Below are 27500 nucleotides of genomic sequence, written 5' to 3' on the forward strand. Positions count from 1 at the left end.
TGGTGTTCTTTAGCCCAAACACGTCTCTTCTGCTTGTTGCGTGTCCTTAGCAGTGGGTTTCCTAGCAGCTATTTTACCATGAAGGCCTGCTGCACAAAGTCTCCTCTTAATAGTTGTTCTAGAGATGAGAAGGTGTGTCCAAACTTTTGGTCTGTACTGTGTGTATATATACACATATATATACACACAAAAATACATACATACACACACACACACACACACACTATATTATATATATATATTTATTATACATTATATTGTTTGCATTTTTTTAATTGTATTAATAGTAAGCTTCCAAGTGCCTCAATGAGGACCCCTTGCGTCCTGGAGGTGGCAGAGTCTCTCCTCTGCATTAAAAAACAGGAGATGGCAGCTGCCCGTGCCCACGATCAGAGTTCGGTGCGCTGCGGTCTCTCGTGTTCACCCTACGGAGGACACTTGTGACTCCGCAGCAAAGAATTGACATACATGCTGTGGCTTGAAAAGCCGCACTACAGGTCAGTTTTCACTGTGGGCCGTACATACACAAAGGGCACATGAATTCTAGAAATCCCATGCACTGTGCTTGTACTGTACAACGCAATGTTTTGGACGCAGCGAAAACACGCTACAGTGTAAACGCTGCAAACACTGATCGTCGGCACGCAGCCTGAGGAGTTCCTTGCAGATTGTGACAAAACTGCACTGAACAAACGCATAAAAAAAAAAAGCTATAAAACTGCAGTGTGTGCACACAGCCTAATGGTTTGAGTACAGACTGTGGCGGCGTCCACGCTGGCCATAGACTCACAAGCATAGCATGCAGTTAGGTTGGGGGGGTCACAAGACTTGTGACCGATGCCAGCATGGAAGTACATACTTGACTGCAAGTGTCATCGTCGTAAAACTAGTTCAAAAGAGCATTAACATTTCTCTTGCCATCACTAACTGGGCAGTGCCAGACTGTAGGGACGAAAGAGGATTAAACCTAGTAATCAATTGATTCCTCCATTTCCAGGAGGAGTAAAGGGTGCTTCACACACAGCGAGCTCACTGCCGAGATCGCTGCTGAGTCACGCTTTTTGTGACACAGCAGTGACCTCATTAGCGATCTCGCTGTGTGTGACAATGAGCAGCGATCTGGCCCCTGCTGCGAGATCGCTGCTCGTTACACACAGCCCTGGTTCGTTTTCTTCAAAGGCGCTCTCCCGCTGTGACACACAGATCGCTGTGTGTGACAGCGAGAGAGCGACAAATGAAGCGAGCAGGGAGCAGGAGCCGGCGTCTGACAGCTGCGGTAAGCTTGTAACCAAGATAAACATCGGGTAACCAAGGTGGTTACCCGATATTTACCTTAGTTACCAGCCTCTGCAGCTCTCACGCTGCCTGTGCTGCCAGCTCCGGCTCTCTGCACATGTAGCTGCATTACACATCGGGTTAATTAACCCGATGTGTACAGCAGCTAGGAGAGCAAGGAGCCAGCGCTAAGCAGTGTGCGCGGCTCCCTGCTCCCTGCACAGACAGCTAAGCGGTGTGCGCTGGTAACTAATGTAAACATCGGGTAACCATACCCGATGTTTACCTTAGTTACCAGTCTCCGCAGCTTCCAGACGGCGGCTCCGTGCAAGCGCAGCGTCGCTTGCACGTCGCTGCTGGCTGGGGGCTGTTCACTGGTCACTGGTGAGATCTGCCTGTTTGACAGCTCACCAGCGACCATGTAGCGATGCAGCAGCGATCCTGACCAGGTCAGATCGCTGGTCGGATCGCTGCTGCATCGCTAAGTGTGAAGGTACCCTTACTGAGGGCCGGCACACTGTAAAGTTATAAAAGGAAAGATAAAAGGTTTACCCTTATTATAAATGCAAACATTTACCAATACAAACATGTCAGGAGAGCAGACGGGTCCTCAAAGTCAACAGAAAATGTAGTGGGGGGGGGGGATGTGATGCCCCCAGAAGGAGGATCTGCATTCTCATGAATAGCTGCTCCTTGACAGATGTCCCATAATTGTGCGGGAGATCAGCTCACACATTCCAGGGGTAGCAGCCAAGTGTAAAGGAAAAGGTGAGGTCTCTGATCAGACAACATGGACGTGCGACTTCCTCTCTGGGAATACATTGGAGGAGGGAGTAGCAGACCATGCGATATTCAATATTAATAGGTTTGGCACATAGTCGATGTTCGCACTAATCAGCGCTCGCCTTCGTTATTGCGGAAACGTCACACTTCATTACAATCACCTTATCATTAACATTCTTTTAAAAGATCACCGACACCCCACGCCCCGTCCTCGCACAGGGAGCAGGTCTGAGCCACCGGCCATTAATGGCTACCGCGGCTAGATTAGTGTGCCCCGGTGTAACCACAAGCTCCAGCATACACAGCGGAGGTAGACTCGCATCCAAGGGCTATTAACACAGCGGGGAGGAGGATTTGGATTAAATACCGGTGTTTTATGAAATGTTATGCGCAACGTGTAATTACAACACTAGGAGACGTACGATGGTAAATTGGAAAATTGTAAAGGAAACTTATTTTTTTTTTCTTTTTACATAGTCAGCATATTAGAATAATAGATAAAATGGAATAATCCAGTCAGAACGACTCCATAACTTTGAATCAGGCGCATTGGAGTATTGCACATTCGCACCATATCAAAATTCTTTTGTAACGGTGATACATAAAGTCTCACAAACAAGAAGCCGATGCAAAGACTGAATGATGAAGAACCGCAGAATTCAGTGGATATTCCACCCAGAGGAGTTTCCCAAAAAATAAGCCCTAGAAGGATTCTGCAGGATATTTTGTGTATGCTAGTACAAGGTCAACCACAAAAGAAAAGGCAATGGCCGCACCTTCAAAGACGACTCTGCTAACGTACTATCATTGCCCCATAAAACAAAATCTCTGGAGCATAAGGTCTGTGTTCTGACATTCTGATGAAAATAAGCCCTAGCATGACCCTACAGGATTTGTTTGAGTATGCTAGAAGTGGAAGGTCAACCAAAAAAAGAAAAAGGCAATGGCCGCATCTTCAAAGACGACTCTGCTGAAATACTATCAGTGCACCATGAAATAAAATCTCTGGGGCATATGGTCTGTGTTCTGCCATTCTGATACCCCGAAAATAAGCCCCAGCATGACCCTACAGGATTTTTTTGAGTATGCTAGAAGTGGAAGGTCAACCAAAAAAAGAAAAAGGCAATGGCCGCATCTTTAAAGACGACTCTGCTGATGTACTATCATTGCCCCATGAAATAAAATCTCTGGAGCATAAGGTCTGTGTTCTGCCATTCTGATTCCTCGAAATTAAGCCCTAGCATGACCCTACAGGATTTATTGAGTATGCTAGAAGTAAGTGATCAACAGCAATAGAAAAGGCAATGGCCGCACCTTTAAAGATCACTCTGCTGACATAGTATCAGTGCCCTATGGGTTACGGGGGAATTAAACTGCATTTTCAGGTAGCCAGGACAAGTAATCTACAAACTATGCCTCACCATCAGCCATGAAACTACTTCTGAGGGAGGGGGGGGGGGGGACGGACTACTACTTATAGCATGCCTTGAAAGGCTGTAGCTCTAATGGAGATACTGGGAGTTGGAGGTTCATGCAAACTGGAAAGTCGTTGGCGCTTCAAATAGGTGGTCAGCCACAAAAGAAAAAGGCAATGGCCACATCTTCAAAGACTCATCAGCACTGGCGACATCTTATTGCCCCATGAAATAAAATCTCTGCAGCATAAGGTCTGTGCTCTGCCATTCCTCCTTAAAATAATGTATAAATTATTAAAATTAAACATTAAATAAATGACATGTAGGTGTGGTCGATCCCTTTGTGAAAAGGGTGTGTCTCTCTATAGGTATGTACAGCAATCAGATTGTGAATGGACAGTTAAAAACAGAAATATGGAGAAGGGACACGCCCCCTAAATGGTAACGCCCAGTTGTCTTTTTTCTCCCACATTCATTTCTAGATGGATTAACAGAGGAAAAACAATTTAGTCTAAGAAAAAAAAAGCTCAAAAATTGTTATATGGGGAATACTAAAACCGATAGGTTTTTTTTTAACTAACGAGTCCTATTTAACGCATGCAGTTATTTTATTACAGGTACAACTGTATAACAAATAACATAAGGGCAAGTTCAGTAAAGTTATTACGACAGAAAAGTAGTATAAAAGCTGCCAAAGTTACAATTTTTTTGTGCAATGTGGATTTGCACAAAAAAACTGCTATTTTGGGCATTTTCACACTTTGGATTAGCTCTATGGGTGCAGGTGGGGCGTGGTCACGCTTACCCGCCCTCTTCATGAACAGTGGCAGCGTATTTTACACAAGAAATGCTACTCCTGCCTCAGATTGGAGCAGAATTTGTGGCATGGCCCACGCCACTCAGAAGAGGCGCAGAGTTCATTAAGTGGTGAACGCTACACCAGTCTGGATTAAATCGGCCCCATAATAGTTCAATGGAGCTTAGAGATTCAGGAATTATTACTAACCTATAAGAAATCACATCTAGTAAACCAAGATCACTTCAACTATACAGTTATTAAAGGACAACGTAAGCAAAAAAGTATGTAAAGTAAAAACAATCAAAAATAAAAAAAGACAATCTGCACTGTACAGCACTTTATGCTGCACCGAGTGGTCACGTTACTTCCCCCTAAGGCCGCTTTCACACATCCGGTTTTTGCTGAGCGGCAGAATCCGGCTCTTTGCAGAAAAAACGTAACAGGTTTTTTTTGCCACCGGTTGCATTTTTTCCCGCGTAGACTTTCATTAGTGCTGGATTGTGCCGCATGGCCTTGCGTTCGGTCCGTTTTTTTGCCGGATGCGGCATATTTAGCCCATGTGGCGGCCGGAACATTGACTGGTACGTTTTTTGTCCAGCGAAAAAAAAAAAACTCGCATCGTGCCGCATCTTACCGATGCGGCGATTTTTCCAATGCATGCCTATGGACGCCGGATGCAGCACGATGCGGCAAGAAACGCATCCGGCCGCCGCATGCGTTTTTTTGCACTGCGCATGCTCCGTAGCGTGCCGCAACCGGCAAAAACCGGACGGGCCGCATGTAAAAACTTGTGCAAAGGATGTTTTTTTTCGCCGCATCCGTTACATAGGTTTTAGAGCCGGATTTAGCCGCACTGCTAAAACAGGATGTGTGAAAGCAGCCTTACACCCCTTCCCCAACATACACATGTATGCTCAGTATACTGCGAATGGGGCATGTTTAGTTCCACCTGCCAGATCCTTCTCTTCCCTGGCATCTTTTCAATAAGAGTTAGAACACCCGCGTATACATTGGACCCCATTCATTTATTATGTGTAGCCTCCTCCGAGGACCGAGACAAGAAGATTTGTCAGTACAATAGAGCAAGGGGAAGAAAAGACACTGCACAAACTGTAAGCACAACCAATTATATGCAGATTTTAGAAAAATCTGTTATTGACAAAATATTTAAAAAACATTAGGCTGGGGCCACACGGGGATTACTGCGATCCCCTCGCATGACAATCAGTTCATGCCAGCAGTACAGCAGAGCCGAGTGTCATGCGAGTGTCCCTGCGACAGATCCGATCATGCGAGCGGACCTCAGCTGCGGGGGGGGGGGCCGGCACTGAGGAGGGGTGGTCCAGTGCTGAGGAGGGGCGGACTGGTTCGGAGGAGGGGAGGGAGGGATTCATCTCCCGCTCTCCTCCGTAGCCGGCTATTGCCATTCTCGCTGTACACGAATGCAGTGCGATTTTTCTCTCGCCCCATAGACTTGAATAAGTGCGTTAGAAAACAGGATCGCATTATAGTCACAGCATGCTGCGATTGTTTTCTCGGTCCGATTAGGTCTGAGAAAATAATTGCTCATGGGTGCTGAAACAGACTAATATTGGTCCAAGTGGAATGCGATTGTTTATCGCGCTCCACTCGCACCGATTTTCATACCGTGTGTCTTAGGCCTTAAAACCAATATCACACGATCCCAGGGAACCACCAACTCCCAACATGCGTAGTTGGGTAGTACATCAATATTAGCCACCACAACAAGCAAATTGTATCATGTCAACAAAGGTAAGCAGAGATACGTAAAGTGCATATGCCTTCAAAGAATTTTTGCAACCTCTTCGTATTGTCACAATACAAATAAATAAAGCTGACCAGTGGTTCTATTATGACCTTGTATTGTGGCCTTTCCCTACAGCCTGTATGATGTCCATGGACCATATGTCACACTCATAGTGGATATGTGATAACTATGGGTTAGCCACAATTAGCATAGATAGGTAACCAAAATAATAGCAAATAGAGCCTGTAATTACCATACGTAAATCACTTTAACGTCCTTGAGTAACATATCAATGCGGGTCAACAGAAGGGGTAGGAGGAACCCTGGGGTGAAAGACCTGTGTGTGGACATCATGCAGGGTAGGGAAGGGCCACAATACAAGGTCATAATACAACCACTGGCCCGCTTTATTTGTATTGTGACAATACAAACAGAGGTTTTAAAAATTCTTTGAAGGTATATGTACTTTATGTATCTGCTTACCTTTGTTCACATGATACAATTTGCTTGTTGTGGTGGCTAATATTGATGTACTACGCTGCTACACATGTTGGAAGTTGGTGGTTCCCTGGGATCGTGTGATATTGATTAATGGTTTTTAAATATTTTGTCAATAAAAGTCCTTTCTAAAAATGTACAGTGTCTTTTCTTCCCCTTGCTCTGTGATCTGTACTCGCTGCACGGTATAGCTCCCTTTATTGCATATTAAGCAGACTTTATTGCTGTGCACCTTTTTCCTCTTAATATTCCTACAACCTGATTTGTCAGTACAACTTACAAGACTTGTATTTGGCCAAACTGCATCATAGTCTCTGATTGGCTGCAGAGCGGAGTCCGTGTGTGCAAAAGATTAGGATAGAGAACCATTAGGCTACATACGCACGCTGCTTTTTTTATCGCGTATTTTGTCACAACTTTGACATTTGACTTCCCAGCAAAGTCTATGAGAAGTCAGATTTGCTGTGCGCACGTTGCAGTTTTTTTTGTCAAAAGTTTGTGACAAAAAAGATGCAGCATGTTCATTCTTCTAACGTTTTTGTCAACATTTGTCACAAAAATGCATTAAAAACGCACCTACATTACAAGAGTTTTTTGGCGATTGGCTAATTTGCAACAAAACCACATCACCAAATTGTAAGAGGGCATTCACACTTACGCAACCACATTTACTTTTTTTTGTTCTTTCATTTTATTCCCCTAAAAAGGATTTTAGCTTCTTAATGGATTTGTACAGATTATGGGTGACATTAAGAAGTTCCGAATTTTTTTTTATTTTTTTAATGACAAGAACCTAGCATTTAAGTTAACGTGTGTAGACTATGTCTCCACTGTACATAAGATGTATAAAAAATAAAAAACACTCAATCCTGATTTAAAGGGAACCGGTCAATAGATGAATACTGCCTCAACCACGGGCAGCATATATCAGAGACTGCCTGCACAACTGAAGTCAGGTATGGTTTTTGGCCTATTTTGCATCAGTGGTGGTTCCATCGGGGGTTCCAACGTCAAAACCAGAAATGTCTCCAAAACATAGAAGAGGTGTCAATCTTTCAATTATTATTCTTCTCTAAGTTCCACTCCTGGTTTTAGCTTCCAAATACTGATGAAACAGTGAGGAAAAGAACTACAATGCCTTCCGAAAGTAGGGTAAAGTTTGCAAAGAAATGCATAAATACCATATGCAGATCTTGTCTACAGATTTGTTCCACAGTGAAAATTTTCGCAACATGTGAATGCGGCCTTAATAGTTCTCTTTAATTGATGTAGATACCATAAGGAGGATGGTGCTGCCTTTAAAGCAGCCCAAACACCAACTAACCCCAACGCCCATGATGGCAAAAAGCAGAAATCATAACTTCAAAATAAGTAAAAGACACTTCTTATGCTCACCCAGCTTAGTCCTTCCTTCTCACCTTCAAATAGTTCTCCTAAAATCTTACACACCCTTCGAGATTGGGCACGCCCAAATACATTAACCCCTTACTGACGCTAATATTGTAAACACACCAGACGCAGATTTTGAGGCAAAATCGTAACAAACTCATGGTAAAATCCACTTGAGTTACGTTTACTGATGGTAATATCCCTTTAAGAGTAATTGGTAATGCTCACCATATTCTTTCTACATGCAAATCTGCTATTACCCATATGTAAAGAATAAACCGGGAAATGGATTCAGGAATCCTGAAGGTCGCCTCGTAAGTGACGCTGAGGCTGGCAGGGTAGGAGGGTAATCAATCCCAACACTGACCATCCCCGGGTTGCACAGATACCAAATCACCTATCCTGGAACATACATTAGAAATGCTCTACTTTTCCAAATTACGTAGAAATCCAGGCCCTTGGCAAAGGAAATGAATTGTGAACAATGCGGGAATTCAGTCGTAAAGCAGTTTACGCCACTAAACTTCATGTTCATGATATGCGTAAAGAGCCCTTTGTCTAAATGTGTTCCATACTTCCCAACTATGCAGAGATTACACTGTAAATAATATCCCTGTAAATGGATTATACATTCCGGGAATTAACATGGATATTACAAGGCGGCCGTCCATAGGAGAAGTGATGTGCTGCGCCGCTATCGGACACACCGGCCCCTGTTCAATTTCACGTGTCATCTTGGCATGATCGTGTGGTGGCGCCGCCTGAAGACACGGCCACCGATTATGACCGCTTCATAGTGTAGTCATCACGGAGGACACAAGAACGCTGTGGCTTATATCAATACTAAAGGGACAAGCGATCTTTATAGCAAGGGAATCTGTCACCATAAAATTATAGGATTGTTTCAATTATAATTGTTTATATAATATTTTTTTATTTTATTATCTATATATATATATATATATATATATATATATATATATATATTATAAAATATATTAAATGTAAATATATATATGTATATAGATAACATATATTTATATACATATAAATTATATTACACACACACATTATATATATATATATATATATATATATACATACACACATATACATACACACATACATATATACACATATACATATATAAATTATATATATGTATATGTGTATATATGTATGTATGTATGTGTGTATGTATATATATATTATATATAATATATTAAATGTAAATATATATACTTATATTTATATACATATAAATTATATTACACACATACACACACATTATTATACATATATACACATACACACATTATATATATATATATATATATATATATATATATATATATATATATATATATATATATATATATATATATATATATATACATACATACATACATACATACATACATACATATATATACATATATATACACACACACACAATTTTTTCATCTCATACGAAAAAAAATTAAATTTGCACATTGGGCCTAATATTATGGTTCCTTCCTGTTGAGGGCATGAATCTTAGCAGCAATAGACTCAGACCTTACATAACTGCACTGAAGCATTTAGTTCATTGTGAAAGGAAGGGGAGGAGGTGAGCTGTGACATCAACTAATTTGAATGGTGGATCCTGCATTATTTACCGCATATAAAAAAGGTACAAAATGATAAGTACTTATCACTTTGTATCTCTTTTTTGACAGGTTCTACGTGGACCCTGTCTACAACCTGCAGCTCTCTACCTTCACACTATATTTAGACAATTTTTAACTTTAATAAATTATTTTATTCAAAAATACCATTCTTGCATTTTCATTCCCTCTTTTCACTTGTGAACCAAAAGAATGCCAGGGTCCTTTTTATGTTTACTCAATATAAAAGGTGTGATCAGTGATTGTACAAGAGAAGGAGGAGTAGGTGAGCTGTGAAATCAGCTATTGTGAATGGTGGATCTTGTGTTCTCTACTATAGAGGTGCTATCAATCATTGTACAGGAGAGGGAGGAGGTGGCTGTGAAATCACCTGTTTTGAATGTGGATCCTGTGTTATATACTATGTATAGAGATGTTAATCATTGTAAAGGTGTGGGAAGAGGTGAGTTGTGACATCACCTATTGTGAATGGTGGATCCTGTGTTATCTACTATATATAGAGGTGTTATCAATCATTGTACAGGAGGGGAGGAGGTGAGCTGTAAAATCATCTATCCTGAATGGTGGATCCTATATTAAACTAGTACATACAGAGGTGTTACAATCATGGGGGGGGAGGTGAGCTGTGATATCACCTATTGTGATTGGTGGTTCTGGTGTTATCTACTCTATATAGAGGTGTTATCTGTCATTGTTATCCTTCCTGTGATAAGGAGACTGGGGCCAGTGTCACACTTGCGAGTGACTCGTGCGAGAATCCAGTCACATCAACCGGCCGGCCGCTCTCCGTACGGAAGCCTGCAGCTGCTTGTATTCCTATGCAGCTGCACGCTCCTATCCAGAGAGCGGCCGGCCGTGATGGGTGATACAAGTGACTCGAGAGAGAGAGAATTAAGTAGCAATTGTGATACCGGCCTCACAAAAAGTCTCCAGTACATGGCATGAAGAGCAAGTCAAGACATCAGGGCTTTTTTTTTATATCTTATATAGATGCTGATGTTGAGAAAAAAAAAAAAATTTGAAATATTAAAAAAATACATTTTACGTTAAAAAGGGATTTATACAATAAGTCATGTTCTGATTCCCTTTAAGACAATGATAATAAATCTCTTCCATTGTCTTTATGCCCTGTACCACGGTGACGTCAGAAAATAGAAAGCAATGAAGTAATTTGGGCGGCCGGAGATGAGCTGCCGGGAGCAATACATCATCTTCTGTACTATATGGCAGTTGTGGAAAAAATAAAAAACGATTGTGTTCCCCCAGTCCTTATTTTCCCAATGTACAGATGTGCTAAAACCCAAATATAGACAATTCCGTATAAAATTGTTCTAAAAAACAGAGCTCGAGACCAACAAGTGGTGGTCAAACATTATTCCCCATGAGATAATTCAGGAGCCTGTTTTCTAAGAACTCTCCTATAGCCTATTTTACATGTTCGTGGAAAACACATTTTGCACAGTCCGTGGTGTAGGTGTGTATGTGTGCACGTGCATCCGTGTGACATCCGCATAGCACACGGACAGCATGAAGTTCTATATTCACCTGTCTCCAGCATCGCGATTCTGCTGCTTCCGGGTTCATGGTGCAGTGAATATACATGAGCATAATGAGCAAGCTAGGAAGCAAGTGACAGCAGCGCCGAAGATAGGGGGGGTATAGAAAATCATAATCATTTTATTGCAAAGACACGTGTTTTCTCTGATACGTGTCACACGGAAACACATCAGTGATGCTCCACGTGGACACACATTCATGAGAAAACACAGACCTGTTGATTTTAATGGGTCTTTGTGTGTCCGTGTCTCCAGTAAGTGTAAAAACTGATGTCACACATACCGAAAATACGGACGTGTGAAAGAGACCTTCTGCTGTTCCTCTGTTACTCTTCCTGAAAACGTATGAACAAATTGATGACTAGATGTGAATATCCCTGCTCCTACAGAGAAAGACCTCACAAAGTCAAGACTTGTGTCATTTCTTGGTTCCCCACAACAATCACCCATTGTGGAATTTACCCCACAGAGACCCCTTTCTACCATACCGTGGATCCGTGGAAGACTTGGCTTGGGTACGTACGCGCACCTGGTGGATGTTCGTTCCATTCAACTCTTGCATCCAATATTGCCAATTCAATCGGCTATGACCAGGGGCGATCTCAGGACCTCAGAAATATTTAGGCCACATTTGAAAATTCTAATTACATTTTTTAAAAACTGACAGGAAATTTGGTTTCCTACACACTTCTACCACTGAAGCCAACGACCGCGTTGGGTTTGTGAGGACCCAAAGGCTGTTATATGACCAAGAAAAATGGCAGCTGTTGCTCCGGACTATACCCGTTTGGAATGGGAGAGATTCCTGTATGGTTGTGTGACGCCCCTGGACTATTCAGGTCGCCACAGGGTACTGCACAAACTGCCCTCCCCGTGCAGTATTCAACCCCTCATGGTTCTGGGGGTCTCTATCCTGCAGTACTGCCTAACCCCCAGCATTCACAAATCCTAGTTACACCTCGCACCACACCTGTCAGGCACACCGGTGCGCTGCTTAAGCAGGAATAGGGCAGTCCACCTAGGGGTCAGACAGCGTGGTGGGAGGGGGAAGTCAGCGAGGGAGGAAGTGCAGAGCTGACAGGCAGAACAGTGAGAGCTCCCAAGGAGTGAGGAGCTGGGAGTAGCAGCTCTCTAGAGTGGAGTAGTGACCCTCGAGCTGTGAGGAGCTCTGAGGAAGCTGGGAGTTGGAGCTCCCAGGGGAGAAGTAAACTAGGTCACAGACAGTGGTCTGGACCTAGAGGAGTCGGACCCCCAGTCGCAGGGGATTGAGGCTAGGTGCCTGGGACCTGTATCAAGGAGGACGGTCAGCAGCCTGGTCCCATCACTGGTCCAAGACCGAAGGCATGACGGGGTACACGAACCCTAGGTCGGGGAGAAGCTTCAGGCAACCCGGCAATTAACCTGAGGAGGACCGGGCCTTTATGGACTGTTCCCCCGATATATGAGCTGGTGGGCACTAGCGCAACGAGGGGGGGGGATAGGGCTTTCCTAACAAGCAGCACACTGAAATTCCAAGCCTAAGCCCTGAGAGCAAGCTCCTTCACTTAGAGTGGGGAGCGGGGCCCGGACAGCTCCAAGCTACCAGGCCACAACGGACAATCTAAAACGTAGTGCCAGGAGGCAGGTTACGGAGCACCGGCAGCACTGTAGGGGATGGGACCCGGACAAGCTCCCCTCGAGAGGCAACGGCGTTCAGAGGCTTGGTTTACCCTGTTGTTAGCATCTCCATCATTGCTGAGTGAGTACCCGGCTGACCCCTGCACTGCGCCCTCGCATCTAATCACCATCCAGAGTCCCGGGGCCTACCCCTACCCGTGGAGGGCAACGTCACTTAGCTGCCCCTCTCCATCACCCCAGGTACTCCCAACGGCAGCGGCGGTACTCCCAATTACGGCACACCATGGGTGGCGTCACGAACTATACCAAATTCCCTGTAAATACTCTCTTTTCATTTGAGTGTGGCCCCTAAGCCCCCAGGTCCGGAGACCCTCAAGCCACGAGCAATCACCACCCCCGGATCCGATCGGTTCGATACGCTGCAGGGGCGGCACAGTTGCCAAAATTGATAGAGATTGGATAGAACCTGTCACGTGTCGGACGGGACAGCAACCAAATGCAACCATCAGAAGGTCGACACGGTGGCTCAGTGGTTAGCACTGCAGTCTTGCAGCAAAGGGGTCCTAGGTTCAAATCCCACCAAGGACAACACCTGCAAGGAGACCATGTTCTCCCCATGATGGTGTGTGTTTCCTCCAGGTTCCTCGCTTTCCTCCCACACTCCAAAGACATACCGATATGGAACTTAGGTTGTGAGCCCCAATGGGGACAGTGATGATGATGGAAAAAAATAGAGTAGGTGCAGTTATCTAGTATTAAAAAGTAGCTTCACCACCTAAATGAGCAGGAAGATCTCACGATTTAGCCATTTCCACCCCCCACCCCAAAAAATAATAAAAAAAAAAAAAAAACAACAACCCACAGTGTCCGGCAGGTAATAGTGGATGCAAAAAAAAAAAAAAAAACCCTAAACATGACAGAAGCAAGTGATACGCTCCAGCCGCAGCGCCCACAAGGCCTGTTCTCCACCATACGAGCCTATGAATAATTACCTCCTCTAACGTCCTATATTTTGCATCATTGTAATGTGGAGTGCCCTGATCTCCTGTGTGTAATAATGAAATAAACCCAATGCACAGTGACACTACATATCGCAGGTAAGTTGGTCGTACACGCAGCACTGAGGATGTGACAGCTCGGGGGTCCTTACCAATTTACTGTAGTGGTATTTACAATAACCACAGTACTGCACATTGTCTGCTCCGTTCCCTTCCTCTTCACAGAGAAGTCCGGCAAACTGTGCACTGAAACAAGAAAGACAAATCCATCAGAAAGTGGACCAATCCATGTTAAAAAAAAAAAAAAAATCAATCTGGTACTAGGTTCCTGCAGATTTTGGCAGCGTAGCTTGTACATATAAAGCTCAGTTTCAGTGGAGCATGGTCAAAAATGAATTATAATGCGACATAAAACCACATGAGGTTTTGCAGTCTGGTTCTCGACCACACCTGGCAGGCCAGCGCCCACAGCTCCACAGTTTACAGGCACCTTCCTACACGTGCTCCACTTGGACTGCAGCTCCACTGCGTTTACTAAATCTGAATTACAGAGAACTGAACTCTTTGGTATTGCTCAAAGCATTCAGTTACTGGAGAGATGACAAAGTTAGAAGGACAAGATCATTCATTTGAATGTTATATTATATTTTTCAGTATCAATGATACGGAGAACCATCTTGCCCTGCTGTCAGCAATGGGGTAGTCGAATTTGCATGCAAATGAATGGGAAATCGGACCACCAAGCCTCGATTGCTAGGATCTGTATCCAGACTATATGCCATAAAAGCAGGGCCGGTTTGGCTGGCGGCCGCCTTGTCTGCTACCCTGTTAACAGTATTGGTGTCTAGTACAGACTTTGTTCTCCGTCACTTACTCCAGCAGACGACAGGTTTCTTGTCACTATGCAAGGGGCGACTGTAGCGCAATGGTGTCACTGCATCAAGCCACCAGCATCCACTGAGTCAAATTGGAGTGAGAGGAGTTGAAAGCTGTGAAAGACTGTCTCAATTAGGGGAGCATACTGTGTGGGGTGGCAATGGGGGCCCATCATACTGTGTGGGGTTGCAATGGGGACCCATCATATTGAGTAGGTTGGTGTGGCAATGGAGGCCCATCATACTGTGTGGTGTGGCAATGGAGGCCCATCATACTGTGTGGTAATGGAGGCCCATCATACTGTGTGGTAATGGAGGCCCATCATACTGTGTGGGGTGGCAATGGGATACCAACATACTGTGTGGGGTGGCAATAGGGGCCCATCATACTGTGGGGGGTAGCAATGAGGGACCAACATACTGTGTGGGGTGGCAATGGGGGACTATTACACTGTTGGCCAACTGTGGGGAGACCATCAAACTGTAGAAGTGTCAGTGGTGGACCATCAATACTGTAGGGGTAGTAGTGTGGGGTCTACAACACTGTGCGGAATGGCTGTAGGGAGATTATACCACAGAGGTGGCAGTGGGGGTCCATCATACTGTGTGGGGTGGATGTGGGAGGACCATTGTAACATATTGGGTTGGATGTGGGGGGGCACCATTGTGTGGAATAGCTGTATGGGGAGGGTTTGGACTACCATGGCGGTGGACCATCATACTGTAGGGGTGTCAGTGTGGGAACTATCATAATACTGTGTGGAATGGCTGTAGGAGGACCATCACACTGGGTGGGGTGGAATTGGGGGGGCCAACATACTGTGTGAGTGGCAATGGTGACCATAATACTATATAGGGCCTTATAGAGGGCATCAAAATGTATGGGGGGGGTTGTGGGTTACATCGTCCTTTATTTGGGGGGACTGTAGTGAATGCCATACTGTGGAGTGCTGGGGTGACCATCTTAATGTATGGGGTGCTGTGGGGCATCATGCTTTGGTGTTTGAGGGGCAATCATACTGTATGGGTATCCTACACTACTGGGGGTCATGAATCATAGTGGGCAAGACCACTAAGGTGCAAAATAACTAAATGCTGAAATATGTATCCTTCTCAGCTTCTTAAAAAGTTGGAAGGTATGCCCATTTGTGGTTGCACTTAGGTGCCATGATAGAAATAACAGGGGTCCCACAGCAAATGTCCTATGTACGCCCCTGCTCAGGAGCATTATTACAATAAAGAGGCACTTAGGGTCACTATTGTGAGGAACAATAGGCGGTCATTATGACAGGGAAAGCACAGGAAGGATTTTTTTAAGAAAGCAGAGGGGGTGTTTTTTTATTATAAGGAAGTACAGGGTCATTATTGTAAGATGTCAGGGGGGAGTATTAAAGGAGGTACAGGGGAATTATAAGGCAGCACAGGGGCACATCATTAGTGTACGGTGCTGTATAACAATAAGGGGGTACAGGGGAGCATTACTACTTCTCCGACAAAGTGCAAAGGAAACATTATTACTCTGTAGGGGTACAGAGGGGGCACCGTGTTTGTGTAGGGCACAATAGGACGGTACAATTTCTATACAGGGCAAAAAAAAAAGAGGCATTATTTCAGTGAGACACTGTTAATAGCAATATGAGGTTTGTGTAGAGATAATAGAATGTGAGGCGGGTCCAGGAAAAGTAGTAAATGAAACGAAACAAGTCTGTGTTACATTTTACAGGGACGAATTATGGATGGAAGAAGCGGTCATGGCGGTCTGGGGCGAATGGAGAGGAAGAGAGAAAATGAATGACAACAATCAGCGAGAACTGAATAACCGATATTACCTTTGTGTGGTCACCGTATAGTCCTGGTATAGTGGTTTTGGTTGAAGGGCTTGTCTAGCCTTGACCACCCACTCCCAGCACTGATACCAGAGGACCTTGGCAGTGCACACTGAGGAGTCAGGGGTCTGCATTCACATGGCTTTAACCTAAAGCCTCAACAACCCCTGCAATGATCGGTTTGGTGGTGTTATCAATGCTGTACATGCTGGTAATATTTGGTTATGGTTTGGTTGTATTTGTCTGTTATACTGAAGTAATATTGTGCCATTATCATAAGGCCGGGGCCAAACGGGGGACTACTGCGATCCTCGCATGACACTCGGCTCACGCTGGCAGCACAGAAGGAGCCGAGTGTCATGCGAGTGTCACTGCGACTGAGGTCCGATCATGCGATTGGACCACAGCTGCGGAGGGGAGGGATTTATCTCCCTCTCTCCTCTGTTGCCGGCTATTGCCATTCTCGCTCTGCACTTGTGGTACACCGGTGTACTGCGACTGCAGTGTGATTTATCTCTCGCCCCATACACTTGAATGGGTGCGAGAGAAACAAGGATCGCATTGCACCCGCAGTATGCTGCCATTGTTTTCTCGGTCCGATTAGGGGTGAGAAAATAATCACTCATGGGTGCTGGGACATAGGCTAATATTGGTCCGAGTGGATTGCGATGTTTTATCGCATTACACTCGCTCCGATTTTCATGCCGTGTGTCTTAGGCCTTGAAGGAACTATCAGCACAAAATTACTGTTCAAACCAAGTATGGGAGCTCGTGCATCATGGTGGGGCTAATGATGATCCTTTAAATACACACTCCCACCTGTTTATTTTCTTATTTTCCCTCTATCTCCGCCCCTTATTCTTTGATTGACAGCCCTGACTTCATAGAATCAGAGAATGGCAGAGGTAAAGGGAAAACAAGCAGGTGGAAAGGTGTATATGAATTTTTGGCCCCTCCATGATGCACAGAGTGCCTGTACTTGGTTTGAACATTCATTCTGTGCTCACAGAGTCCCTTTAAATCTTATATAGCGGTATTATTACAAAATGTGTCTTACAGTAACTATCCATTTTTTCAGGCAGGATATTAGTAATGGATATCCCAATCAGGGGGATCGGGGGCTGGGACAGCAGGGGCCTGTGTGCATCCAAATGCCAGGGCTGAATGTCCGTCCCGGTCCATCTCTGCATAAACGTACAAGATGGGAATAGCCCTTTAAGGCCTCTTTTGCATGGGCTGACAGTCATCTGAACTAGCATTCATAAAAGCTTCGGTTCCGACCGTGTAAACATACCACCACCATTCAGATGACTTAAAGGAAACCGCTCATTCCTCAGCTGATAAAAGGGAATCTGTCACCAGGTTTTTGCTACCTCTTCAGAAAGCAGAGACAGAGGACCCAGATTCCAGCGATGTGTCACTTACTGAGCTGTTTGCTGTTATTTTGATAAAATCAATGTTCTCTGCTGCAGATCTAGCAGTTATACGGAGCTCATGAATATGCTGGACTACCTGGCAGCATAACAAGTAGTCCTGTAATGATAATCTACTGCTGATTAAACAATTATTTTATCAAAACTACACTAAGCAGCCTAGTAAGTGATACATCGCTGGAATCAGGATCTCTGGCCCTACCATATGCTGCTTCCAGATTAAGTGGCAGATTACCGTTAAATTGACTAAGGTAGTCCCTAATATTATGGCTTTGAGTAGAGCATCTCAATGTATAAACAGGGACCGTCGTGCTCATATTATGGAGGACCGAACAATCATAACAGGGCCGTGAACGAGTGATAACTTGTTTTTTGTAGACGTTCGCTCATTAAGCACTGAAATGTTCCTGTGTATATCCAGCTTAAAGCCGGTTTCAGAAGTCCAACCTTTAGGGCCCACGTATGGAGCACCATGTCCAGGCCACCTAGGGGGTCTCCTTATAGGCAGTATAATTCGGATCAGGAGACATTGTGGCCCATACTCTGTGAATGTGGCACGGGCATCAAACATCAGAAGCTTCCCTGTGGTCATACAGACTGGGCTTATCACCATACGTCCGTCATCTAGTGGCTCTTGCTATAGGACAACTTACCAAGTTACGTGGAAGGCTTGACGACATCCATGTTTATTGCAGGTCATACAAGCCCCGGTAGCAGCTTTGCTCTCTCGCCCTTGCTCATCACAAATATAGCAAGTCTACAAAGAAGCAGAAAACCCCACCTGTTAGTATCCGAGTCACTACTCATGCACGGTCATTAGAGGATTACTGACGTCTCACACAGGTCTTATGCAATTATGTACATTTACTTGTGCGCATCTTTCATTCAAGCAGCTGTTGTTATTTTTCAGTAGTTTTCTGTGAAGACCTCTGAACAAGCCACACTTCCCCAGGCAATTACACAAAGGCTTTAACGAGCGCCTAAATGAAAGTCTTAAAGGGAACCTGCCCCACTGACAATGCTGTTCAGTCTGAAAGTAACAGGTTATAAACCAAGAGGAGATATTGCCTAGTTTTGTGGGAAAATATTCAGTGTATTGAGAATTTATTTTTTTTCTCCTTTTATACTCAGAAGTCCAATGGGCGGTTCTAGTAAGTGATTGACAACATTCCCTGTACAAGCTAGCTGTCAACCACAGACTAGAACCACCCACTGGACTGCTGAGGGCCAAAAAGGAGAAAACCTTTACATATAAAATACAAGGTATGATTTTATTTTTATTTTTTACTATATGATGCTGATGGATCAGACAATGTTTCTAACCTACAAAGAAATGTTCTACTCCTTACAGTGCAGAGAGCAAAAAGACAAAAAGGGGAAATGGGGCACCAGGAGCCAAAACGGGGGAAATGGGGCACCAGGAGCCAAAACGGGGGAAAGGAGCACCAGGAGCCAAAACGGGGGAAAGGGGCACCAAAAGCCAAAACGGGGAAATGGGGCACCAGGAGCCAAAACGGGGGAAATGGGGCACCAGGAGCCAAAACGGGGGAAAGGAGCACCAGGAGCCAAAACGGGGGAAAGGAGCACCAGGAGCCAAAACGGGGGAAAGGGGGCACCAGGAGCCAAAACGGGGAAAAGGGGGCACCAGGAGCCAAAACGGGGAAAAGGGGGCACCAGGAGCCAAAACGGGGAAAAGGGGGCACCAGGAGCCAAAACGGGGGAAATGGGGCACCAGGAGCCAAAACGGGGGAAAGGAGCACCAGGAGCCAAAACGGGGGAAAGGGGCACCAAAAGCCAAAACGGGGAAATGGGGCACCAGGAGCCAAAACGGGGGAAATGGGGCACCAGGAGCCAAAACGGGGGAAAGGAGCACCAGGAGCCAAAACGGGGGAAAGGAGCACCAGGAGCCAAAACGGGGGAAAGGGGGCACCAGGAGCCAAAACGGGGAAAAGGGGGCACCAGGAGCCAAAACGGGGAAAAGGGGGCACCAGGAGCCAAAACGGGGAAAAGGGGGCACCAGGAGCCAAAACGGGGAAAAGGGGGCACCAGGAGCCAAAACGGGGAAAAGGGGGCACCAGGAGCCAAAACGGGGAAAAGGGGGCACCAGGAGCCAAAACGGGGAAAAGGGGGCACCAGGAGCCAAAACGGGGAAAAGGGGGCACCAGGAGCCAAAACGGGGAAAAGGGGGCACCAGGAGCCAAAACGGGGAAAAGGGGGCACCAGGAGCCAAAACGGGGAAAAGGGGGCACCAGGAGCCAAAACGGGGAAAAGGGGGCACCAGGAGCCAAAAAGTGGAAAAGGGGCACCAGGAGCCAAAAGGAAACAGAGCCAAAACGGGGGAAAGTGGGCACCAGGAGCCAAAACGGCGGGAAAAGGGTTACCAAGAGCCAAAACAGGGGAAAGGGGGCCAAAAGGGCACCAAAAGTGCGCCAGGAGGCAAAATGGAGGAAAGAGGGCACCAGCCAAAAAAGCATTAGAAGCCAAAAAGGGGAAAAGTGGCACCAGTGGCCAAAATGGGGAAAAGTGGCACCAGAAATCAAAATGGGTAAAAGGGACACCTATAACAAAAAAGGGGGAAAAGGGGCCAAAAAGTGGAGAAGGGGCAGCAGAGGCAAAAGCAGCACCCCAATAAGTGGGTAGATAGGTAAACATAGAATCTTATTTTTCGCCGTTACTATGAATCTGTGACTACATTGGCTCTCACTATTTCTATAGAAAGTGTCCATCACCTTTATACCACCCAGCTAAATAGAGGCGCGAACCATAGTATCACCAAACTGAAAGGAAGTTTTAAAGACCGCCTCTTTCCCTCTACATTATCACTGCGTTAGGCTAAGTTCATACATCCTGTGTTTTGCATCAGTCACAATCCGTCGCCTTGGGGAATTACGGTATCCTGCAAAATATTTTGCAGGAATCCAGTATTTCCCCATAGACTTCTATTAGTGACGGATTGCGACTGATGACCTTGCGTTGCATCCGCTGCGTCGCGGTCCGTCGTTTTTAACTGACCGCCGGGCGGGGAGCAACGCAGAATGTAACGTTTTTCGGGCCGTCAAAAGTAACGCGCCCCGCAGGAATCCGTCGCCATCCGTCAAGCTTGTAATGTATGTCTATGGTGCTGGATTCCGTTGTAATCCGTCTTACAACGGAATCCAGCACTGGATTCCGTCATGCTCTACTGAGCATGCCCAGAATGTTTGGCACACCCACTGGGCTGTCCCAAACACAAACGGATCATGACTGATCCGTCAAAAAACGGACGCAGAGCGGATCTAACGGACGCAACGGATCAGTTTTTTCACAGGATTCCTGTGAAAGGAATCCTGTAAAAAACACATCCGTTGCATCAGTTGACATCTTGAAAATGACTGATCCGTTGCTGACGGACCTGACGGATTGAAAACACAGGATGTGTGAACTTAGCCTTATACAAAAAAAAAAAAAAAAAAATTAAAGGGACGCTGTAAACAAATACATACCCATGCAAAATGCAGTGTGGGCCACAAATGACGGAATATCGCAGAACAGGAAAAAGAAGCGGCTCATATACAGTCTATACCTGGCTGGTGCACTCAAGGGTTAAGGAACCAGTGTGACTTAGAATTCAGTGCACATGATGGAGGATATTGGGGGAAGGTAGGAGGTGAGTAGTGTCAGTGTAGTGTCTAAGTGATAACAAGCTGGAGGGGGATGGGTATTAAAAGCAATCAGAGAAGCAGCTGGAAGTGCTAAGCCAGGACTTAAGCAAAAGCAAGGAAAAAATGAGACCCTGAAAAAGAGCAAAGTGGCAGTCACGTGCGCCCTACTATACCGGGGCGGATATTACACTACATATATAAAGGGGAGAGGGGTAACTTGCTGGGTTAGTAATGAATAAAATGGGACATTTGTTACAATGTGTCGGAAAAGTTTTTTTTTTTGTTTTTCTTTACACTCTTCTATAGGTTCTGCCATAATGGAATGGTTTTCTGCAACTTCAGCAGCCAAATCTGCTTAGCGAGGATTGGGACAATTAGAAACTAGATTTCCAGTTATTGACCATCAGGAAACAATGAAATATTGTGGGTCCCTGGTCATGTGAAGACAAAACTGCTTACAATAAATAAATCCGCAGAGCCAGTCAACTGAATCGGCTATAGGGACGCGGGCATTCACGCCAGTGATTCGGTGCTTTAGTTGTTAGGCTGGTTCTGAGCCATGCAAAGAGGGCAAAGAGTGGCTGCATTCCCACGGGAAGAGGACACCTCCAACCTCCTTGTAGGAAACAGGTTTCACTGTCCAGAGAGGCTTTAACCCCTGCAACGCCGGCGGAGGCACTGGAGCTTGGCAGCGTGGCTTTGCACAGGTCTGTGCCTTCATTGTAGCTGTGGTTTACAGGGCATCTCTCCCCTTCTGAGGCCTCTAGGTCTAGGCTTTTATGAGACAGAAATCACTTGTATGCCCTAAATCTGCGCTGGAGACTTTCCCACGTTTGTTTGTAAATGACAATCTATGCAGAACTTGGCCTGACCTGTAAAAAGGAAATGAAGAGGAGGAGGGTGGGGGGGATATTCCTCTATACTGGCCTCAAACACTATCCCCCCTCGCAAGGTGTGCTACTGTATCAAGCGGCTGCAGAAAGACAAAAAGGAAACACAAAAATGTGACAATTCATGAAAAGAAAGAAATATTGCTACAACATTCTAAGGTACCAGAGATGGGTAACGTCTGAGGACTGTTCTAGCTCGGTAGAGCGCTGCTTGCCGTTTATTACTAATGTTTACAAGCAAACACGCACAACCGCACTCTGTGCAATACAGTATACACAAACAACAAATGTATGAGTTGTGACCTGCATTACTGCTGGATAGACCATACTTTGTGTAAGGGTCTTAGTGCACATATTGATCCCAATGAGCGAGCCCAGCAGCCGGAAACAAGGCCACTTCTTTAGATGGGAAGGTACATTACTATCAGACTTACTGCTCTTAAAAAAAGGGGTTATCCAGGAGAATTTCATTTATTTTACTTTCTAATATGGTCCTTAAAGGTGGTGTCACACATAGTGACGACGACGTCGCTGATAAGTCACCATTTTCTGTGACGTTGCAGCGACGTCCCGTCGCTGTAGCTGTGTGTGGCATCCAGCAACAACCTAGCCCCTGCTGTGAGGTCGCCGGTCGTTGCTGAATGTCCTGCTTCATTTTTTGGACGTTGCTCTCCCGCTGTGAAGCACACATCGCTGTGTGTGACAGCGACGAACTGAAGCGAGCAGGGAGCCGGCGTCTGGCAGCCTGCAGTAAGCTGTAACTATGGTAAACATCGGGTAACCAAGAAGCCCTTTCCTTGGTTACCCGATATTTACCTTCGTTACCAGCGTCCGCCGCTCTCACGCTGCCAGTGCCGGCTCCCGGCTCTCTGCACACGTAGCTGGAGTACACATCAGGTAATTAACCCGATGTGTACTCTGGCTAGGACGGCAGGGAACAGGGAGCCGGCACTGGCAGCGTGAGAGCGGCAGATGCTAGTAACTAAGGTAAATATCGGGTAACCAAGAGAAGTGCTTTCCTTATTACCCGATATTTACCTTAGTTACGCTTCCACGCGTCGCTGGGGCTGGCGAGATCTGCCTGTTTGACAGCTCACCAGCGACCATGTAACGACGCAGCAGCGATCCTGATAAGGTCAGATCACTGGTCGTGATTGCTGCTGCGTCGCTATGTGTGACACCACCTTTACTCTAACAGGCAGATAGCTGCCAACCACCCACCTGTGCCCGACACAGATCTCTGCCAGCAAAGAGCAGTCTCAACTCCCGCTGGCGATTCAGTGGCTTCTATTGACGTCACATTGACAGGGCACCTCTTTCTCTTCTGGGCTGCTCGGTTGACGTCAAGCAGACTGATGGCCGGCTCCCCACTGTCAATCAGCATGGTGCCAGCAGTTACGCCCCACCGACAGAGCAGCCTAGAAGAGAAAGCTGCTCTGTTGAGGTGGAGCAGCCAATTATTTTATTTTTACTGTACGATATAGACCCGCAGACGTCGCCTGTGATTGGTTGCAGGCAGACTATGTCACACAGGCTTGGGGCTTGTCTGACTGCAACCAATCAGACGCTGGTGGGCGGGGAAAGCAGTGCATATGCATGAGCCTAATGCGTGGCCCAGGAAGTGAATGAGCTACTTGAAACCAGTGTACAGAGCGCGCTTGTTGCTATCCCACCATTTTAAATCAATTACACAATTTCAGACCTCAATCAGCCAAAAAATAAACCAGTGACTAGATCTAGTCACTAGTTTTTTTAGTGTAATTTATTAGATGCCCAGTATGATTGAATATTTTGAGGACAATCTTGTTATGCACTATTTTTAAATCGTCGGATTCTGTCGCCCATAGACTTATATGGGGAGCGGAATCCAGCCCGCAACCATATTTTAAAAACTAAATCACCGGGACCCGCCAGTCCTGGTTACGTGCTCATCACTACCCATATTTAAAAAAAAAGTCCTGGATAACCCCTTTAAAGAGGGGACTTGTTATCAGGTCAAGTGTCACAGGTTTGTTCTTCGTTTCTTCCCACTGTTCTCCTGTGTATTCTATTTTTTTAAAATCCGTTAGCGTTCCAGAAATATACGCCTTTTTATTTAGAGCTATTTTTTGTCTTTTACCAAGGTGGTGTTGCCCTCGGGACTCTCTGGGGGGGGGCGTCTTTAGGTTACTATGACTTATTCTGAGCTACGCCCCTTAATAAACACCATAAACAAATAGCCGTAAATTAAAAAAAAAGTATATACCTCTGGAAATATATAGTGGGATAAAAAAAAAAAAATTTGAGTGGAACAGTGGGAATAAAGAGCAAAAAAATTTACTTTTGACCTGGTGCCAAGTCCTCTTTAAAAAGGTAGGAAGGATCCAGCTCTAGGACGGAAATGGACAGGTGGGAGGAGTGCTCCGTCCACATGGAGGATGTGATCAAAATGCGCACGAAGAACCTCACATGTATAGTCTATGGCAGCACTGCAGTTCATACATCCAATGTTTGCTCACAGTGGGGTTGTATTGGTTTTGTATGTTTGCACGTTGCAGTCACCGCAGCCTCCTGCAAATTTTATCCCCTCTTCCTAGGAGGGGTTTGTCTTTCATTTTTGGCAGTCACTCTCATTTACAGTTGCACTACCAGTGATATTCGTGTAGTTCTGCCTTTTGAGCTGCCACTAAAACAAAAAAAAAAAATAAATAAATAAAAAAACCTAATAATCAAATGTTAAAGGCCATGAGTATCCCATCAGATTAAATTCAACCTTCCCTGCCAATTTTGCTTCACTATGTAAAGCAGGGAGAGACGCGACAAAGCAGAGGGAGAGACGCGACAAAGCAGAGGGAGAGACGCGACAAAGCAGAGGGAGAGACGCGACAAAGCAGAGGGAGAGACGCGACAAAGCAGAGAGAGACGCGACAAAGCAGAGAGACGCGACAAAGCAGAGAGAGACGCGACAAAGCAGAGAGAGACGCGACAAAGCAGAGAGAGACGCGACAAAGCAGAGAGGCGAGAAAGAAGATAAGAGAAAAGAAGAGGGAAAAAAAGGGAGTGACAAGCGAAGAGGATCAGGAGATAGAGAGTAAGAGAAAGGACAGCAAGAGAAAAAAAAAACCAAAACAAACAAGCACCAGCTACAACGAATTAACTATAATGGGATCTGTAAAGCGAAACAGAGCCAGTATTTTTGGCTGTATCTGCAGTGGATTCCCCGATACTGCCCAACTCTCAGATGTCTACAATTACGGTACCTATCCAGCAGCTCCAGACAATGAAGGACTTTTGCGACACTCCAGGTAAGGGTTAACAGTTTTCCGTCTCCCTCCTCTCCTGGGTTTATTTGTGGGGAGGTGAATTCTTTCTGGCTGAGGTCTGTGATGGCGATTTGGGCAGGTTTATTTGTCAATGACAATCCATGCATATTCCTACACACATCAAAGGGGAGAGAAGGCTCTTCCGTGTCTACAGCACAGATTCCCTCATTTCCTGTTGCTGTCTGCTCCAGCGTCAGATTAGCAGCAATAATATGAAAGGTCCGAGAAACAGCGGCTCCGACATATGGAATTTTAATAAACGGCTTTAAGAGCAGATCCTGGAGCCTTCTGTGCAGTATGGGCATGCACGTACAATTATGCGGTTGCCGACTCGGGAGGAAAATGTAATTCTTCTTTATTTCAAAGGAGAGAAAAGATTTTTTTTTTTTTAATTTTTCATTTTGATTTCTTTTTTTTTTTCCCACAATTATGAACTGAAAGCCAAAATGAAATTTACAGGCCCTGGGGATAAAATTAGCAGGCGCTGAATCTGTGCACAGGACCATTTTCCTGCAGAGATGACCCCTCCACCATTATCACCAGACGCTCAGTAATATAGTGCAGGGGGCTGGATGTATTAAAGGAAATCCCTGGATGACACTGAAGCTCTATGAAGATTACATCGGGGGCACATCAGCTTCTGAGCAGTCGGACCCCCGCTCTGAGAGACGGGACCAGAGCCCCGCATATCGGACATTATTCTCAGGACTTATTCATTGCAACCTTTGTAAAATACGAAAAATAAAAAAAAAAAATTAAAAATAAAAAAAAAATGCAGTTTCCTCATGTGAAGAAAGAAAGAATAATAAAAGCTGCTTCTTCTCTTCATGGTAACAAACATTTGGATAATTTTAATCCAAAAACTCAGCTGTTTCTCAAAAAACAAAAACTGAATAGCACCAATGGGGACAGTGATGATGTCTGTACAGCGCTGTGGAATAGGATGGCGCTACATAAATAAAACGAGTAGTTGCATGTCAGAACCAAAGCTTTTCATTTTTTTGTGAAAGTTCATTTTCTGGTGACCAAAATCAAATACTTTGTAGAATTTGCAACATTTCGTTGGTTTTGTGCAAACTGTGAAAGTTGTTGTGAGCCATCGATTTGAATGTGCACTGTGTAATTATTAATCTCGCCTGTAGGGGAGCTGCAGGGAAACCGAACACTATTGCCTGGTGTCACACAGATGGCAGCCAATAGGTGACGATCCCAGCGCGGGGTGGGGAAATTTGCAATTAGTTCACGTTTAAAAAAGTACGAATATTAAAAAGAAGAAAACCCTTTAAGGATAATTTCATAAACAAAACATTAATACTTTTAAGCCACGCTCCCCCACCACCCACGACTCCTTACACAGAAAAGCGCAGACTCGACCAAGAGTTCCTGTGCTCTCAGAGAAAGAAGCTGCCAGACTACTTTGGCGGCAACTTACCTTAAAAAAAAAAAAGAGAACCTGTGAGCTCCTGTATGCACCCAGAACCACGAGCAGTTTTGGGTGCATATTGCTAATCCCTGTATCTAGTAGCATGGATAAAGGGATCTTACAAATCAGTGTTTCTAATAATCCTTAATGATATGCTAATGAGACCAACAACTAGTCGTAAGGGCATTACTTCCCTTGGCTACTCGGCCCTCGTAGCATGCAAGTACGTCCCTGTGGGGGTGGCAACATGCTAATGAATGCGCAGCGTCAAAGGTATGGTCGATCTCACCTCTCTGCTGCCATCGGGCCCGATGCTGGATTTCAGCTCAGTGTGTGTGATCAGAA

The 27500-nt window shown here is 45.2% G+C and overlaps 1 protein-coding gene across 5 annotated transcripts in view; it reads right to left on the reverse strand.

Annotated features, from left to right (window-relative positions):
• MLLT10 (MLLT10 histone lysine methyltransferase DOT1L cofactor) overlaps window positions 1-27500 on the reverse strand; it is a 271496-nt gene that overhangs the window by 140823 nt on the left and 103173 nt on the right. For all 5 annotated transcript variants that reach the window (XM_075315577.1, XM_075315578.1, XM_075315573.1 and 2 more), the window contains 2 exons: window positions 18553-18656; window positions 13918-14011 (listed from right to left, as the gene is read on the reverse strand). In XM_075315577.1, coding sequence (XP_075171692.1) covers window positions 13918-14011; window positions 18553-18656 — 198 coding nt within the window. The remainder of the gene's footprint in view (window positions 1-13917; window positions 14012-18552; window positions 18657-27500) is intronic.

This window comes from Anomaloglossus baeobatrachus, chromosome 6 (genome assembly GCF_048569485.1).
Source record: "Anomaloglossus baeobatrachus isolate aAnoBae1 chromosome 6, aAnoBae1.hap1, whole genome shotgun sequence".
NCBI lineage: Eukaryota > Metazoa > Chordata > Amphibia > Anura > Aromobatidae > Anomaloglossus > Anomaloglossus baeobatrachus.